This window comes from Erpetoichthys calabaricus, chromosome 4 (assembly GCF_900747795.2).
Source record: "Erpetoichthys calabaricus chromosome 4, fErpCal1.3, whole genome shotgun sequence".
NCBI classification, from domain to species: Eukaryota; Metazoa; Chordata; class Cladistia; order Polypteriformes; family Polypteridae; genus Erpetoichthys; species Erpetoichthys calabaricus.
The window spans coordinates 98,414,026-98,431,566 of NC_041397.2; the positions used below are offsets into that span (position 1 = coordinate 98,414,026).

Here is a 17,541-nt window from a genome sequence, read left to right on the forward strand (position 1 = left end):
TTCAATATCATTTAGCAGTTTTTCTATTTATTATAATTAATCTACAGTACTATACAGTCATATGAAAAAGTTCAGGAACCCCTCTTAATTCTTTGGATTTTTGTTTATCATTGACTGAGCTTTCAAAGTAGCAATTTCCTTTTAATATACACTGCCTGGCCAAAAAAAAAGTAGCCACCTGGATTTAACTAAGCAAATAGGTACGAGCCTCCTATTGGATAATTACTGCATGGGCGATTATCTTTCAGCTGGCAACAAGTTCTTTAACCCCAACTAGTGCAATGAGTTGCTGCTCATTTCTTAAACAACCATGTCGAAAGACACATCTCGTGGTCGTGGAAAAGATGTTAGTCTGTTTGAGAAGGGTCAAATCATTAGCATGCATCAAGCAGAGAAAACATCTAAGGAGATTGCAGAAACTACTAAAATTGGGTTAAGAACTGTCCAACGCATTATTAAAAACTGGAAGGATAGTGGGGACCCATCGTCTTCGAGGAAGAAATGTGGCCGGAAAAGAATCCTGAATGATTGTGATCGGTGCTCCCTTAAACGTTTGGTGAAATCAAATCGAAGAAAAACAACAGTAGAACTCAGGTCTATGTTTAATAGTGAAAGTAAGAGCAAGAGCATTTCCACACGCACAATGCGAAGGGAACTCAAGGGATTGGGACTGAACAGCTGTGTAGCCGTAAGAAAACCACTAATCAATGAGGCAAACCGGAAAAAAAAGGCTTCAATTTGCTAGGGAACATAAAGATTGGACTCTGGAGCAATGGAAGAAGGTCATGTGGTCTGATGAGTCCAGATTTACCCTGTTCCAGAGTGATGGGCGCATCAGGGTAAGAAGAGAGGCAGATGAAGTGATGCACCCTTCATGCAAGATCTTGGTGAAAAATGAATGCAACACTGGATGGAACTAAATCTTGTGACATTGCAGAAGCTTATCGAAACAATGCCACAGCGAATGCATGCCGTAATCAAAGCTAAAGGCGGTCCAACGAAATAATAGAGTGTGTGACCTTTTTTTTTTGGTGGCGACTTTTTTTTTGGCCAGGCAGTGTATGACATGCCTTATGGAAACAGTAGTATTTCAGCAGTGACATTAAGTTTATTGGATTAACAGAAAATATGCAATATGCATCATAACAAAATTAGACAGGTGCATAAATTTGGGCACCCCAACAGAGATATTAAATCAACACTTAGTTGAGCCTCCTTTTGCAAATATAACAGCCTTTAGATGCCTCCTATGGCCTTAGATGAGTGTCTGGATTCTGGATGGAGGTATTTTTGACCATTTTTCCATGCTAAATCTCTCCAGTTCAGCTAAATTTGATGGCTGCCAAGCATGGACAGCCTGCTTCAAATCATTTCAGATCAGATTTTTGATGTTATTCAAGTCAAGGGACTGTGATGGCCATTCCAGAACATTGTACTTCTCCTCTGCATGAATGCCTTTGTAGATTTCAAACTGTGTTTTGGGTCATTGTCTTGTTGGAATATCCAACCCCTGCGTAACTTCAACTATGTGACTGATGCTTGAACATTATCCCTAAGAATTTGTTGATATTGGGTCGAATTCATCCGACCCTTGACTTTAACAAGGGCCCCAGTCCCTGAACCAAGCCACACAGCCCCACAGCATGATGGAACCTCCACCAAATTTGACAGTAGGTAGCACGTGTTTTTCTTGAAATGCGGTGTTCTTCTTCTGCCATGCAAAGCACTTTTTGTTATGACCAAATACAGTGGTACCTCGGTATACGTCCTTAATCCATTCCAAATTCTTGGACTTATTCATTTGGTATACATCCTGGTTGGTATTTTTCCCATAAGAAATAAAGGGAAAATGATTAATCCGTTCCCATGAAAAAAAATCCTATTGTTATTGGCATACTATACATTGATGGGGTTGTATAAAATAATTTAAACACTATTTAATACTAAAATACATAAATAAAAAAGCAATTAGATGAAATAAATGAAAGTTTAACCTCACTTTACTTTTTAATAACGTCTTTGTTTTTCACAATTGTAGATACCGTCGTTCTCGGCATACGGTATGCAGCAGCCAAGTCCTGGATACACATGCCACCTTCATACTTTTCAACAATCAATTCAAATTTACTCAAAAAAACACAAAATCATGTGAAAATTCACAGATAGTTATAGCGCGGGTTGTTCACTGAATGCTAGCAACTGGCATACTGACGCTCGTGGGCAGTCGTGGCTTTGTCTCAAGAGAGGTAAACAAGAGTAGCACACAGTGTTCTAGCACGCGAGTCGTATTCCAAACAAAGGTTGTATACCAAGCAAACTTTTCCGCATCCAAACAGGACGTATACCAAGTTGGACTTATTCCAAAGCAGACATATACCGAGGTACGCCTGTAACTCAATTTTTGTATCATCAGTCCAAAGCACTTTGTTCCAAAATGAATCTGGCTTGTCTAAATGATCATTTGCATACAATAAGCAACTGTTTGTGGTGGAGTGCAGAAAGGGCTTCTTTCTCATCACCCTGCCATACAGATATTCTTTGTGCAAATTGCGCCGAGTTGTAGAACAATGTACAGATGCACCATCTGCAGCAAGATGTTCTTGCAGGTCTTTGGAGGTGATCTGTGGGTTGTTTGTAACCATTCTCACAATCCTGCACATATGCTGCTCCTGTATTTTTCTTGGCCTGCCAGACCTGGGCTTAACAGCAAGTGTGCCTGTGGCCTTCCATTTCCTGATTACATTCCTTACAGTTGAAACTGACAGTTTAAACCTCTGAGATAGCTTTTTGCACCCTTCCTCTAAACCACAGGCGCTGAACTACAGTCCTGGAAGGCCGCAGTGGCTGCAGGTTTTCATTCTAACCATCTTCTTCATTAGGGACCAGTTTGTGATGCTAATTAACTTATTTTGCCTTAATTTTAATTAACTTGACTCAGGCTCCTTAGTTGTCTCTTTTTCCTTAATGAGCAGCCAAACAATGAGACACAAAACAAGCCGCCTGAACAAACAATATCTGAAAATAAAGAACGGTGAAGGCCTCATTAAGGTTGATCTGCTCAGGTCATCAAAACATCATGACTCTGTTCTTAGGAAAAACAGAAAAATTGACAGTTTTGGAAATGTCTGCTGTGGCAGAATGAGAGCAGCAACAAGCCATAGAATTAAATAATGAGTTTAATTAACAGCAAGAATCAGCTTCTCATATAAGAGATTAGTTGGAGCGAAATTGGTTGGAATTTGAAATCCCAGTTTAGCTGGTCATCTGTTGGCTCGTTTCACATCTCATTTCTGTTTGGCTGTCATTTAATGAAGGACAGAATCAGTTCAAAGGACTGAATCCTTAAAAACAGGGCTATGAAAATGAAGGGAAAAGGAGTTAATTAGCAGCAAAAACAGGTCACTGATTAGGAAAAGGGTTAGAATGAAAACCTGCAGCCACTGCGGCCCTCCAGGCCTGGAGTTCGACACCCCTGCTCTAAACCATGATACTGAACAATCTTTGTTTTCAGGGGCCTCATGCATAACGCCGTGCATAGAACTCACACTATAAATAAGCACAAAAGCAGGAATGTGCGTACGCACAGAAAAATACAGATGCAGGGATCTGTACGTACGCAAACTTCCACGTTCTTCCGCTACATAAATTCCGATCAGCGTGAAAAGTAACGCACGTGCACGTGCCTTCTGTCCCGCCCCAACTCCTCCCAGAATTACGCCTCTTTGAATATGCAAATCAATATAAATAGCCCTTAAGCTCAGCCTTCTGTGAAAAGACAATGGGAAAAGCAAGGGGGAAAATATAAGAATTTCAGCGAATACCAAATGGAGGCAAAGGAAAAACGTACTATTTGTTGGTTTACACAGTGGTATAATCAACAAAATGAAGTTGATCAAGTGACAGAGTGTCGGAGAAACACAAAAGCTCAAGTTCACAAAGTCGCACAGTGCCCGAAATAAAAAAGAAATCACATATCAAAGTCGCCGTGAGAAGGCAAGTCGTAGCCCACCGTCTGAGTGTCATACAAAAGCTTATTAAGGTACAGACAAAAAAATAGGCACACATTGGAAAAAAAGCACGAAATGTCAACTTTAATCTCGAAATTTCCACTTTAATCACGTAATTTATTTTGCCATTAAAAGTAGAACATAATAAACTTCATCTTAAAATCGTTTAATTTACTAGTTTCTTAAATCCCATTGTAACTAAAGTAGCACATTAAATGCTCTGTTCTGTATTTGATCTTCTATGTGCTCTGTGTGTGAATCACTACCTGCTTCTTAAACGGGCTTTCTTTTCTCCGACAGGACACAGAATCCATTACATTCGTGATATTACAGCTCTCTGAATAATTAAAATACTGAGATGTATACGTGATATCTTTTTCATGATGATAGGAGTTAAAGCATGTTATTAAACATGGGAACACGGTGGCGCAGTGCTTGTTCATGTCTCACGCAAGAGGCTTGCTGCGCCATGCGCGACCTTCGATGAAATAATTTATTGCAGCAGTACTGTCTCTTTCAAACGTACTAACTTCCAATTCTTGTCCTTACTTTTCTTTCTCCAAATACCCAATCGCCACACAATCAGCTCTGTAATAGACATGAAGCCATCTGTAAGCTTAGAACGCCGATTCTTCAAAACATTTAAGGAACATTGAAATATCTTCATAGTACATGTTTAATTATTCTATCCGTCTATCCTTCCAGTGTCGCGTCAGCACGAGCAAGAATACAACGCAATGCAGGAACAATCCATGAACTAGCTAGCGCTTCGGCACCGTGTCCTCACATGTTTAATTATTAACAATACAGATTATTTAAATGAAGTTAAAGTTTTATCTGTATAATATAATATAATCAACATATTTTGCTGCATTTCATCTTAAAAATGATACCGTCATCATATGTAAATACGCGCTTTATAAAGTGGCGCAGGTTGTTCAATATTATAACTGTATCCCAAGTTTACAGTGAGGTGATTGTACTTATAAGTCCAAACAGTTCTACAAGGAGCACTTGATGGACTGATTTAGTGCGTTTATAGTTCTTGGGATGAAACTTTTTCTAAACCGCGAAGTCTGTACAGGAAAGTCTCTGAAAAGTTTTGACGTGGCTGAGTCAGCGTCTGCTTCATGCTGTATACCTATAATTCTCTTTCCGATCAGCTGCTGCTGTGATTCCCCACTCAGATACAGTGATATAAATACTCTGAGTGATGCAGTGAGAGTTATATGGAAAAAGATGATCTGCTGTGGCAACCCTTAACGGGAGCAGCTGAAAGAAGAAGATGCATTGAGAGTAACAACGCTAAAGCAGTTATGGTATTTGGAATACTATGGCTATTCCCTCGACCATTATATTGCTGCAGGTTAATTACAATCAGATGCATTACACTAATAAACAATATGCAGTTAGTTTCAGTGTATATTTATAAAGCCGCGTCAGGAATGTGGATCTAAGAAAGAAAGGGTAACCACGCAGGAACAGTAGCACTGCTTTGACGCTGGGTGCCGCCAGTCTGCAAAACCGAGCAGAGAAATTGCGTACGCCAGGGCATGAGGTACCGTGGAAAAGTGCGTGGCTTTACGCCAAATTTAGGTTTTACACATCGCGATTTGAGCGTGGAAACGTTCGTACGCAACATTTCTGTGCATACGCACCGTTTATACATGAGGCCCCAGATCTTTTGAGAGTTGCTTTGAGGATCCCATGCTGTCACTCTTCAGAGGAGAGTCAAAGGGAAGCACAACTTGCAACTGACCACCTTAAATACTTTTCTCATAATTGGACACACCGGTCTATGAAGTTCAAGGCTTAACGAGCTAATCCAACCAATTTGGTGTTGCAAGTAATCAGTATTGAGCAGTTACATGCATTCAAATCAGCTAAATTACACATGTACCCAAATTTTTGGACAGCCAGTTTTTCACATTTGGTTTAATTTCGTACAACTAAATACTGCTTCACTAAAAATCTTTGTTCGGAAAACACCCCAGTACTCAGATGCTCCTAGGAAATGAAAGACATACCGCTGTTATCTTTTTTTGTTGAAAGTAAAATAAATTATTATGCAGGCTGAGAGGGGTTCCCAAACTTTTTCATATGACTGTACATTGTTATGGCTGATAAACTAAGATAACTAAACATCTGGTGTTGGAATTGGCACAAAAAAAATGAAATTATTAGACGTTTACAAAAAGGCAAAATTGCCACAAATATTGCTTTAATTTACGGTGTAGTAAGAATAACAGTAAACGATATGAAGCACTATGCCGACAAAATTGAAAAACCTGTTGAAAATGGAAACCACTGACAGTAATGTTAAATGTTAACATTCTCCTGTAATGAAATTTTCTTTAAAAATTCTGTTATATTTTGTTAATATATTGTGACATGCAGGCAGCTTGTGATGCGCTGTTGGGGAGCAGAAAGTATGTAATGAATGATGTAAGGAAGAGACTGGATGAAGGGCTCCTGTTCTGTAACGGGCAGACACGTCTGTTAGGAGAGGACTGACAGGAGAATTTAGGAGAAAAAGAAAGGTGCGGCATAAGGAAGTTTTGAGTAGGGAGCCAAAACATAATAAGCAGGACTGTTTGCAGTATAGAGAAAAAAGGAATGTGAGAGGCAGAAGATAAACTGATTGGAAGGGAAAGCTTTCTTATTGTTTTGCAGGTGTGCTCCAAAACCCAGATAATAGAATATAAGACAGGGCACAGTTTGTTACAGAATGAGGACTCCAAGTAAAACGTAGAAAACTTTAGTACCTCAGAGATGCGTTTCCTTATTACGCTGGTCGTTACATTATTATATGAATTAATTAATTTTGTTAACACTATATTTTGTTTTGTTTTAAAGTAGCTGCTCTGTTATCTGTCTTTTATCTGCAACGGCCTTGGTCCCGACCCCTGATGGATAATCAAGGTTTTACTGTACTTTGATCACTTCTGTGTCATTTTCACCTCAGACCGTACTACACTACATTGTCCAAAGGATGAATGTATGACTTTGGAAGGGGACTTTGTTGTGGGGTGTTAACAAAATAAGGTGCTGGCAAAACATAGGAGATGGGTGTGGAATTCCTGAAGTCTCCTCTATCTTCAGTGAAAAGTTATGGAGAGGTTTAGAGGCAGTGACAATCTACAAGTAACTGAGGATGCACCTGAATAACAGGTAGTAGTGGACTACAAACAAAAAGTGTCATATTTGTCTCTATTTTAGGAGAAAACGAGGGTCCTCGGCAGTATACAAGCCTTTGCTATAGTTGTTTAATCAATCTGTTGTAGCAAGTGCATATCCTAGGGAAACAGTGTTGCTTTAGGTAAAATCAGTAAATTCAATAAACTGATGAGGGATGTTGCCTCTGTCCTGAAAGACAGATTGAGTGCAGTGGTTGAGAGGCCCCTTAAGAAACTATTACACATTATGGACAAAGATTCTCATCCTCTGGATGTCATTCTGGCAAGGTGGCAGCAAAAGACTGATCCAAGTGTGCTGCTGCTGTAGACAGCACTATTTGAGGTCTACCTGCAGCCAAAAAATTATAATGAATCTCCAGGCTGCTCACATTAAGCTGATCTTCTATTCTCTGAAAGATATTCAGTTGTTGTTTGCACTTTAAGATTCTATGTGATATGATATGATCACTGCTGCACATTATGCAATTTCCTTTGGAATTAAACAAGTTTCTATTTATTGACTTAAAATAATGCATATATTTCTTATATCATTAAAATCCAACATGCAAGTCAGAGCCTTTTGGCTACAGAACACCAACATTTGGAATAATCTATCCATTAGTGAAAGGGATGTCCCACCAGCCTCAGCATTTGAATCTAGGCACTGAAGATGCATTACTACAACATTTGACAGCTTTTATCTTTATTATTACTATAATCCATTTTACTAACCGAAGGTTGTAAACCGGATATGAACGCAGGGCGCTGGGCACATCGATGCGCACTGCCGCCCGCCACAGAACAAAAAAAGAAACGAGAGGATTCGAAGGTTGTATTACAGTACGGACGGAATCCCCACAGATCCATGCTGTGACAACGCGCGCGCCTACAACACGCTTGCGAAAGGAGTCACGGCTCAAACCAACTGTGACAACGCGCGCGCCTACAACGTGCTTGCGAAAGGAGTCACGGCTCAAACCAAAGAAAACACAGAAACGAGACTACGACCTGTGAACTACACCTGGGGTGAAGCATTCACGCCAGGTTGTACAGCCGCCCGGACGCGACCGCCCACACCACCGCATATACCTTCCATGATATGTCTTCACGCAGCGGCTTCCCACCAAGGCGCATATTGTGCTGTGGCACTCGCCCCACAGTCAGACACAGCGGCTTTCCAGAGTCAGTAGGTGGCCCCCAAAGAACACAACCTGTTCAAGCAGTCGGTGTCAGCGAAGGCAACATGTACCAGACTCGGCCGTTTGCTTAGGCTGTACAAATCCGAGCTACGACCTGTAAACGAGCCCGTATGCTAAAATGAATGAACGAGGGTGCCCACACAAAGAAACCGCTGTAGTACAAATAAGTTTATTTAACTAAATGAAACCTTAACCATGGCTACAACCTGTACACTAAACCTGAGGTACAGCGTGCACGCCAGAGTGTACAGCCGCCCGAGCGCGACCGCCCACACCACCGCATATACCACGTTCGTTTAGTAATGTAGCCCTCCATGCCCGGAAGACGCAGCTGTAATACAAATGTTTATTTAATTAAATGAAACCTTAACCATGGCTACAACCTGTACACTAAACCTCAGGTACAGCGTGCACGCCAGAGTGTACAGCCGCCCGAGCGCGACCGCCCACACCACCGCATATACCACGTTCGTTTAGTAATGTAGCCCTCCATGCCCGGAACCGCCGCCGTGGCGACTTCAGCACGCGAATCCGCCGCGTCAGCAAACAACTTCTCGCTGACGGCACAGCCATAGAAAAACAAACGCATGACTGCATGGCTGAAAACAATAAACGAAGGCACCTACAACTGAGTCACAGCTCCAAAAAGAAACCACTTTAGTACAAATATGTTTATTTAATTGAATGAACTGTTCCAGGACGCACCCACCCTCCATGATATGTCATCCCTCCAAGTATCAGAGGGAACTGAAAGTTCTTACCATTCTTGGATTTGCGATTCTTTCGAGAATCGGGGGCTTGCTGGTTAATATTATCATATACTTATTTGGCTGACACCACTGTCCAAGGTGACATAAAACAAATGAGACACAATTGATTACATTTCTTTTGTTTTCTAAATTAGAGCACAGGTAGTTCCAGAGACATTGTCATGGTCACATAGTGTAACGGGATTTAAATCAACAGCATCAGGGTGGGAAGTCCAAAGCCTTAACCACTATGCCACAACTGAAACCAGAAATCGGGCAATCATTATAAACTATTACACGATAATAGGGCAAATTAGTCAATGAATTTCTCTAGTGTTTATAAGCATGTATCACATGCAAAGTGAAGGGATCCATCTTGTCAAAAAAGTGATAATAAAAATGGCCACAACATGATTTAACTCTCTGTTGTGGATCCATCTTGTCAAAAACGTAATAATGAAAATGGCTCAATTCGATTTAACTCTCGGTTGTGCCCTTTAAATATCGCAGTTTGTTTTGCACAATACAGCAGATAACCCAGTGTGGCAGGTTTGCCAGTGGGTTTGACTAGGATATTCAAGTTTCACTTTTAACAAAAGGGCACATCTCTTGTCTGAAAATGGTGAGAATTAAAGTGGCCCACTTTGGAGGTAACTGTTTAGATGCATATTAAATATCACAGTCCATCGGCGTAGATAAGACAGTGTGTCAAGTGTACCCTCATTGGACTGGGTACACTTCACATGCAATCAATATGTGAAATATGGACTCCTTTCCTAATTTACGTGAATAAGAAGCTGGCTGTGAGCTAGTACATAGATACGAGTAGTTAGCTAACTAATGTCATTTCCTTTTACTACACATTAGAGCAGCATAAAGTAATAAATCTGACATAATTATGCAATAGTTATTTAAAAATGTGTGTTGCCTATTCTTGCAACAAGAAGGTGTGCTTACCAAACAAATACAGGTGCTGGTCATAAAATTAGAAAATCATGACAAAGTTGATTTATTTCAGTAATTCCATTCAAAAAGTGAAACTTGTATATTAGATTCATTCATTACACACAGATTGATGTATTTCAAATGTTAATTTCTTTTAATGTTGATGATTATAACTGACAACTAATGAAAGTCCCAAATTCAGTATCTCGGAAAATTAGAATATCAATTAAGACCAATGAAAAAAAAGGATATTTAGAAATGTTGGCCAACTGAAAGGTATGAACATGAAAAGTATGAGCATGGGGCTCCTTTGGCCTGGATTACTGCAGCAATGCGGCGTGGCATGGAGTCGATCAGTCTGTGGCACTGCTCAGGTGTTAGGAGAGCCCAAGTTGCTCTGATAGTGGCCTTCAGCTCTTCTGAATTGTTGGGTCTGACGTATTGCATCTTCCTCTTCACAATACCCCATTTTCTATGGGGTTAAGGTCAGGCGAGTTTGCTGGCCAATCAAGAACAGGGATACCATGGTCCTTAAACCAGGTACTGGTAGCTTTGGAACTGTGTGCAGGTGCCAGGTCCTGTTGGAAAATGAAATCTGCATCTCCATAAAGTTCGTCAGCAGCAGGAAGCATGAAGTGCTCTAAAACTTCCTGGTAGACGGCTGCGTTGACCTTGGACCTCAGAAAACACAATGGACCAACACCAGCAGATGACATGGCACCCCAAACCATCACTGACTGTGGAAACTTTACACTGGACCTCACGCAATGTGGATTCTGTGCCTCTCCTCTCTTCCTCCAGACTCTGGGACCTTGATTTCCAAAGGAAATTCAAAATTTACTTTCATCAGAGAACATAACTTTGGACCAATCAGCAGCAGTCCAGTCCTTTTTGTCTTTAGCCCAGGTGAGACGCTTCTGACACTGTCTCTTGTTCAAGAGTGGCTTGACACAAGGAATGCGACAGCTGAAACCCATGTCTTGCATACATCTGTGCGTGGTGGTTCTTGAAGCACTGACTTCAGCTGCAGTCCACTCTTTGTGAATCTCCCCCACATTTTTGAATGGGTTTTGTTTCACAATCCTCTCCAGGGTGCGGTTATCCCTATTGCTTGTACACTTTTTTCTACCACATCTTGTCCTTCCCTTTGCCTCTCTATTAATGTGCTTGGACACAGAGCTCTGTGAACAGCCAGCCTCTTTAGCAATGACCTTTTGTATCTTGCCCTCCATGTGCAAGGTGTCAATGGTCGTCTTTTGGACAACTGTCAAGTCAGCAGTCTTCCCCATGATTGTGTAGCCTACAGAACTAGACTGAGAGACCATTTAAAGGCTTTTGCAGGTGTTTTGAGTTAATTAGCTGATTAGAGTGTGGCACCAGGTGTCTTCAATATTGAACCTTTTCACAATATTCTAATTTTCCGAGATACTGAATTTGGGACTTTCATTAGTTGTCAGTTATAATCATCAACATTAAAAGAAATAAACATTTGAAATACATCAGTCTGTGTGTAATGAATGAATCTAACATACAAGTTTCACTTTTTGAATGGAATTACTGAAATAAATCAACTTTGTCATGATATTCTAATTTTATGACCAGCACCTGTATATGTGTGAAATTTGTGTATTAAAAATTAGAATTTGCAGGGATTAAAGGCGATATTAATTATTATATTGTAAGTGTAAGTTGTAGCTGGTTTGGCTGCATTTCCCTATTTGATCAAGGGTTTTGTCATTTCCCATTTTTCCTGAAATGTTGAATATGGATAGGCCAGAGTCGCAATAAATACACACAAGCTCTCTCATCAAGATTTCTTTTCTAATTCCCGGCATCTGTGGAGAAACCTGTAATTCTGAGTAATTAAAATTAGAATAACTGACATGTTCAACCAGAATTTGCAAAGTTAAAAACTCACAATTATTGATATCTTAAATTATATTAGGGGCGGCATGGTGGCGTAGTTCAGCATGATGGAGTTTGCATGTTCTCCCCATGTCTGCACTGGTTTCCTCCGGGTACTCCGGTTTCCTCCCACTGTCCAAAGACATGCAGGTTAGGTGCACTGGTGATTCTAAATTGTCCCTAGTGTGTGCTGTGTGTGTATGTGTGTGTGTGTGTGTGTGTGCGCGCGCGCGTGCCCTGACTGGGGTTAGTTTCCTGCCTTGCGCCCTGTGTTGGCTGGGATTGGCTCCAGCAGACCCTCATGACCCTGTAGTTAGGATATAGCGGGTTGGATAATGGATGGATAATTATATTAAAATGTGTTTATTTTATAAGACTTTAATGATATCTGTAATTGTAATCTCCACTGGTCAAAATTTAATTACAGATATTTCATCTTAAAAATCTCTTTTGACATCCATGGGAAAAGTCTAGTGCTCACTAAAAATAACGTAAATACAAATATCAAGAATCGAAATTAGCCCAAAAATGAAATTAAAAGGACAATACACATATCTGTGTGGCTTTAACAATACAGATGCTGATTCAACTCAATGAAAGGCTTTTAATTTTATTGAATGACTGCTTTGTTAATTCTAAATGCTGCAACAATATCTTTAATGCTAACTACAAAATACAATCTTTCACTTTGCTATTTTTCTGATATATTTTACAAAAAAGATTTTAATTACTGCAACTACAACAAATGCTTCCGGTTGCTGACTCTTCTTGGATGTTAAAGTCATCCAACTTGTAAACTAGGATTGACATGAACAGTAATTATGGCACACATACCATTGATACACTAATATACTGATGAGTACATTTCAAAATATAACAAAATATTAATATTGATATATAAGAAATACTGTAAAGTTAATTATCAAACTATGTATTGGCCATCAAAAAATGTTTTTGTGCATCCCACCAGAAAAGGTGTTCTCTTTCTCAACTGACATGGAAAATGGGGAAAAATAGTAGTAATAGTACTAACTAATATGTACAGAGTACAAAGAAATTCTTGCTTCATCTCCAGCCAACATGAAACAATGTATACACTCTCCAGCACCACGATAAATAAGAACTATTTGTAAACATTAAGTTTTAAAATCAAATATCAAAAAATGAGTGATAGATTTGGGCTAAATCATATAAGTTATACTGAGATACCTGCATCTTCTGAAATCAAGAGAGTCACAAGTCCAATTAACACTACAGATGAAAAGGTAAGATATAAAATAACTGGTCACAAAGGAGATGAGCATGAACATCAAGAGCTTCAAAAACATAAATCAACTATTAAACATCAAAATATTTAAAAATGCCTGATACTGCAACTATTTCAAAAAGAAAAATAATTAAATTCATTTAAAATTATTTCTTTAAAGTATTTGTTTTTTTAATTGTGTCTTTGTTATCAAGTTGTTTCCCACTTGGACCATTAAGAATATAGTTAATGCAACTGAATAGCTACATGTTTTATATGAAACAGGGACAAAACTGATCACAAAGCTAAGCTGGAATTGACAAAGTGGTGTAGGTGTGCTGCATCCCTCTGAGAAAGAGTAATACAAATAAAAGGAGGAAAAACTGATAAAGAGGAAAGTCTTCTTATAAATAAAGGTCTACGCGTGCGCATGCGTGTGTGTGTGTGTGTGTGTGTGTGTGTCCGTCCAGCCCGGAAGTGAAAGGTGGAGTCGGGGTAAGGGCTCCATCTCCGAGGAAACAAACTCGCTTAGCCGCCAATACACAAGCGGGGCCAGGACATCAGCATCAGAAGAAAGACAAAGTTGCTTAGCCGCTAACATCAGCAAAACAGTATCCCTTTTACTTTTCCTCCCACCGCTAATGCACAAGCGATGCAAGCACGTCAGCAAAACGAAACCTCCTCCAGAGTAGTTCTTTTCTATTACCTGACATCTCTACATTTCAGTTTTTTTCTGACTATTTCAATAGTTTCTAAAACCCTGGGCTTTTTACAGCGCGGGCTTACACAGCTAGTATAATACGTTTACATTTATTTGCTTGGCAGATGCTTTTATCCAAAGCAGCTTACAACAGAAGCAAACATAATCATGTGACATTAGGCCAGGGCCTGTTTGTTCAGAAAGTGTAATAGGACAGGAATCAACAGTTCACTGCCGCAAGTGAGAAGGTGTAATAACTAATAATTTACAATCATATATTATAATAGACAAAGCAATTAAACTTAAAACAACAAATTAACCAACAATATAAAAGATTACAGAGCATATATTTTATATACAGAGCTGATATCAATTAGATAGACTGGGTCTTCAATTGCTTTTTAAATACACTGATGAAGCTGGGGAGCCTGGTTCCAACTCCACCAACTAGGCACTACAAAGAAAAAGAGTAAAGCAGCGGCTTGATAGCATATGCAGTTACTCCTGTCAGAAGCAAGTTGCAGTTGTCTATAGATGTGACAAGACCAAAGCCTAAACCAGAAGTTGTGTAGCAAACTCTGTCAGAGAGGGTCTGATCTTGCGGATGTTGTATTGTAAAGAAAGTGGGTTAATAATCTGAGAAAATGGAATCAGGGAAGTCATACCGTTCTGTTAAACAAATGGCAAGAAAAGCTACTTTAATGAACTGAGGGTGCCTGAACATGTGAAACAAAAACTGAAGAAATCACTATTTTGATGATTTGCACTGCGATGAAGAGGAGTTCTATGGTGGAGCCAGAGACAATGTGAGTAAAGTGAAGGTGAAAAGAATTACTGACACCACTAAGGATTATCTACCGATTATTACACAAGTTCATTATTGATTCACATTTTAACAAGACTTATTTTACACATTGGTACACATTTGTACTTTTCTTAAAGAATGACACTTAAGCATCGAAATCAAAAAGGGCTTTCTACTGAAGAAGAAATTGGGGAATTATTTTCTGCCTGCTTCTCTGCAGCATGCTTTCTCTTTGATGAGATTCTGATTAAAAAAAAAAAAACAAGAAAGGCTGCAGCTGTTTCATCATCGTTGCGTTTATTTGTTTTATGGAACCGCCTATCCCACTGGCATCTCATTAAAGGTAGAATTAAGTCCTAAATACTTAATAGGTCATAGGTCACTTCCATCACACATAACGCTCCGTCAAAATGTGCAAGGCTCTCATTTGGGATGTGGGGATAAAGGCCGAGTAACCAAAAGAAATACAACGCAGATCAAGACAGTGAATGAGTTGGCAACTGAACACTGGACTATGACACTGTACAGCATAAAGGCCAACCATTGCACCACCATGCCATTTGCCACTTAAGTGGAACGTCCTAAACGGCAAAAGGCAAAATTTGTTTTAACATACTGTCACCTACACATTTAGCTAGACTGTTTCACTTGGTATTTGCGTTAGAACATCACCATTGTCTCATGACTTCAAAGCTAAATAATGATGCATAACCGGGTGCCTCCCGCAAGTCAAACTATAATATAAACTAGTTAGGGCGGAGAAACTGACTACTGAACTTGTCAAAGACGACGTTTACTCTTAACGCTCGACAATTTTAACCATTTCCATTCTGGAAATCGGTTGGATTGCCACACCACAAATTAGTTAACAGCAACCTTATAATTTGGGCTCCTTTGTTAGCTATTAGTAACAAAACGTATAAAACGACAATCTGACGGCGACACAAAGTGGCAAGATAAATGATTGATGGAAACTTTCTTCATCATGTTCATGATACAAAACAAACATGACACGAGGCACATATGTTACCTTATGCCGAATACATTAAAGAGCAAGTTTTTAATTAAAACAAAAACACGTCTAGGCATAATCACCTCCACCTATATACGTCGTATAAAGTAGAGACCACTCAAAGAAATGACTAAAAATAGTTAAGGAATAAGAAGAATAGTGTTCAACGGCCGCAAAATGTAATGACTGTTACTGTCCACACCAAATATCATTTAACGATACATCTACTGCCAAGCGAAAAAAAAAGTTCTGAACAGTACACATAATTAAACAGAATAAAATAAAACACATCACGTGAGAATCCTCCTCACAACTGGCACGGGTTGCAAATTCCACTCGTTAAGAGGATTTGCACAAAAGTCGAGGCCTGGGTATGACCCGCGACACAAAAGCCAATTGCAAATTCATCTCCATCGATTTTAAATTCAGCGCATCGGTGGGGCGACGCAGGGAGTCTGTTAACATCAAATCTGAAATCTCGTCTACCAAATTTTACTTACCAGCCTTCTTTTGATAAGGCCGATCCAAAATCAGCCATTTTTCTTTACAATATGCTCTCAGAACAATAAGGCCCGATATGATTGCAGTGCTCCGTACTCACGGGCGCTCATTGCTCCATTTGTTTAAGCAGTTCAGTGCAATACAATGTTTGTGACTGCGTGTAATTCCAGTTACTTTTTAAATATTAAAGATTTCTTCTTCATGCTGCTTACATGTATACAATTTCATTATTTAACAAAGCACAACTCCAAAACTACTGTGGAAGCACCGCCCACTTAGGGTGAAAGAGCAGTGCGTGTGACCCCTGCGCATGCTCCTTGTGACGCAGACGTATGAAGCCGAAGAGCGCCATGTCATTTGCTGGCATTCTCCTGCTCATCTTCACTTTCGAGTAGACTACTGTATGAGTAATTCATTTGATCCAGCGTAACCTCATGCGGAACAACCAAGTGTACTTTGCTTTGAAAATTCTTTTAATGGGGTCTGCTTGAGATTACTACTTAATGTAGTTAGTGTTTAACATTAAAATACATGAAGTATCATGTTTGGGTACATTAAATGTGGCCTTTTTATATACCAATATATTTTTATACATAGTTTGGGGGTTTTCTGTATTTATATTGTTACTCTGTCAAAAGTTATTTGAAACGTATGTACACTTCTGTAACTATTTGCTTGACTCTATGATATTTTCTGGCAATTTACGACGTTCATTCTGTAATCTTTGATTTTTTAAGTATTATTCAATGTTTTCAATTTTAACATACTTAGAATAGTATGGTGTAGTATGGCTTACAGGCTGATAATTTTAAAAGTAGTAACTGTATAAAGTAATTTTGTTACATATACTGTTGGGTGAGTTTCCAGTCTTGCCTAGGGAAAATATTGTACCACAGTGGCTGCGAAATTACAGTCCAAACAGTTTAATATACAAATGGTTCAGTCTTCTAAATTGCCCAATTGTTTAGCCTTTTTCTTCTCTTGCTTTGCATTCAGAAATATGTGCCAATATATTTACATGTAGACAAAATTCAGAAATTGCATTTTTGATATCTTTAAATATGTACTTTGTTTTACAATATTTTTAATTCACCTTTTCCTGTGGACTTTACTTCCTTGTATCCAAATACTGACTATTAGTGCAGACACCGGTAAAATGACACCCTGAATGTTAAAGCAGAGGCACTGCTTCAATGTTACGTTCATTTATGGCCTAATTAGTAATAAAATCAAGTTCAGCTTAGAGGACCACTTTAACTGCAGGTGTTCCTCCCGAACATTTTGTGCTTTTAAATG

General features: G+C 39.3%; 1 protein-coding gene across 1 annotated transcript in view; it reads right to left on the minus strand.

Annotated features, from left to right (window-relative positions):
- Positions 1 to 16,537, minus strand: part of tdrd3 (tudor domain containing 3) — a 100,502-nt gene extending 83,965 nt beyond the window's left edge. The window contains exon 1 of the mRNA XM_028799630.2: positions 16,245 to 16,537. Within this exon, the coding sequence (XP_028655463.1) occupies positions 16,245 to 16,282 (38 nt within the window). The 5' untranslated portion in view covers positions 16,283 to 16,537. The remainder of the gene's footprint in view (positions 1 to 16,244) is intronic.
- Between the last annotated feature and the right edge of the window lie 1,004 nt (positions 16,538 to 17,541).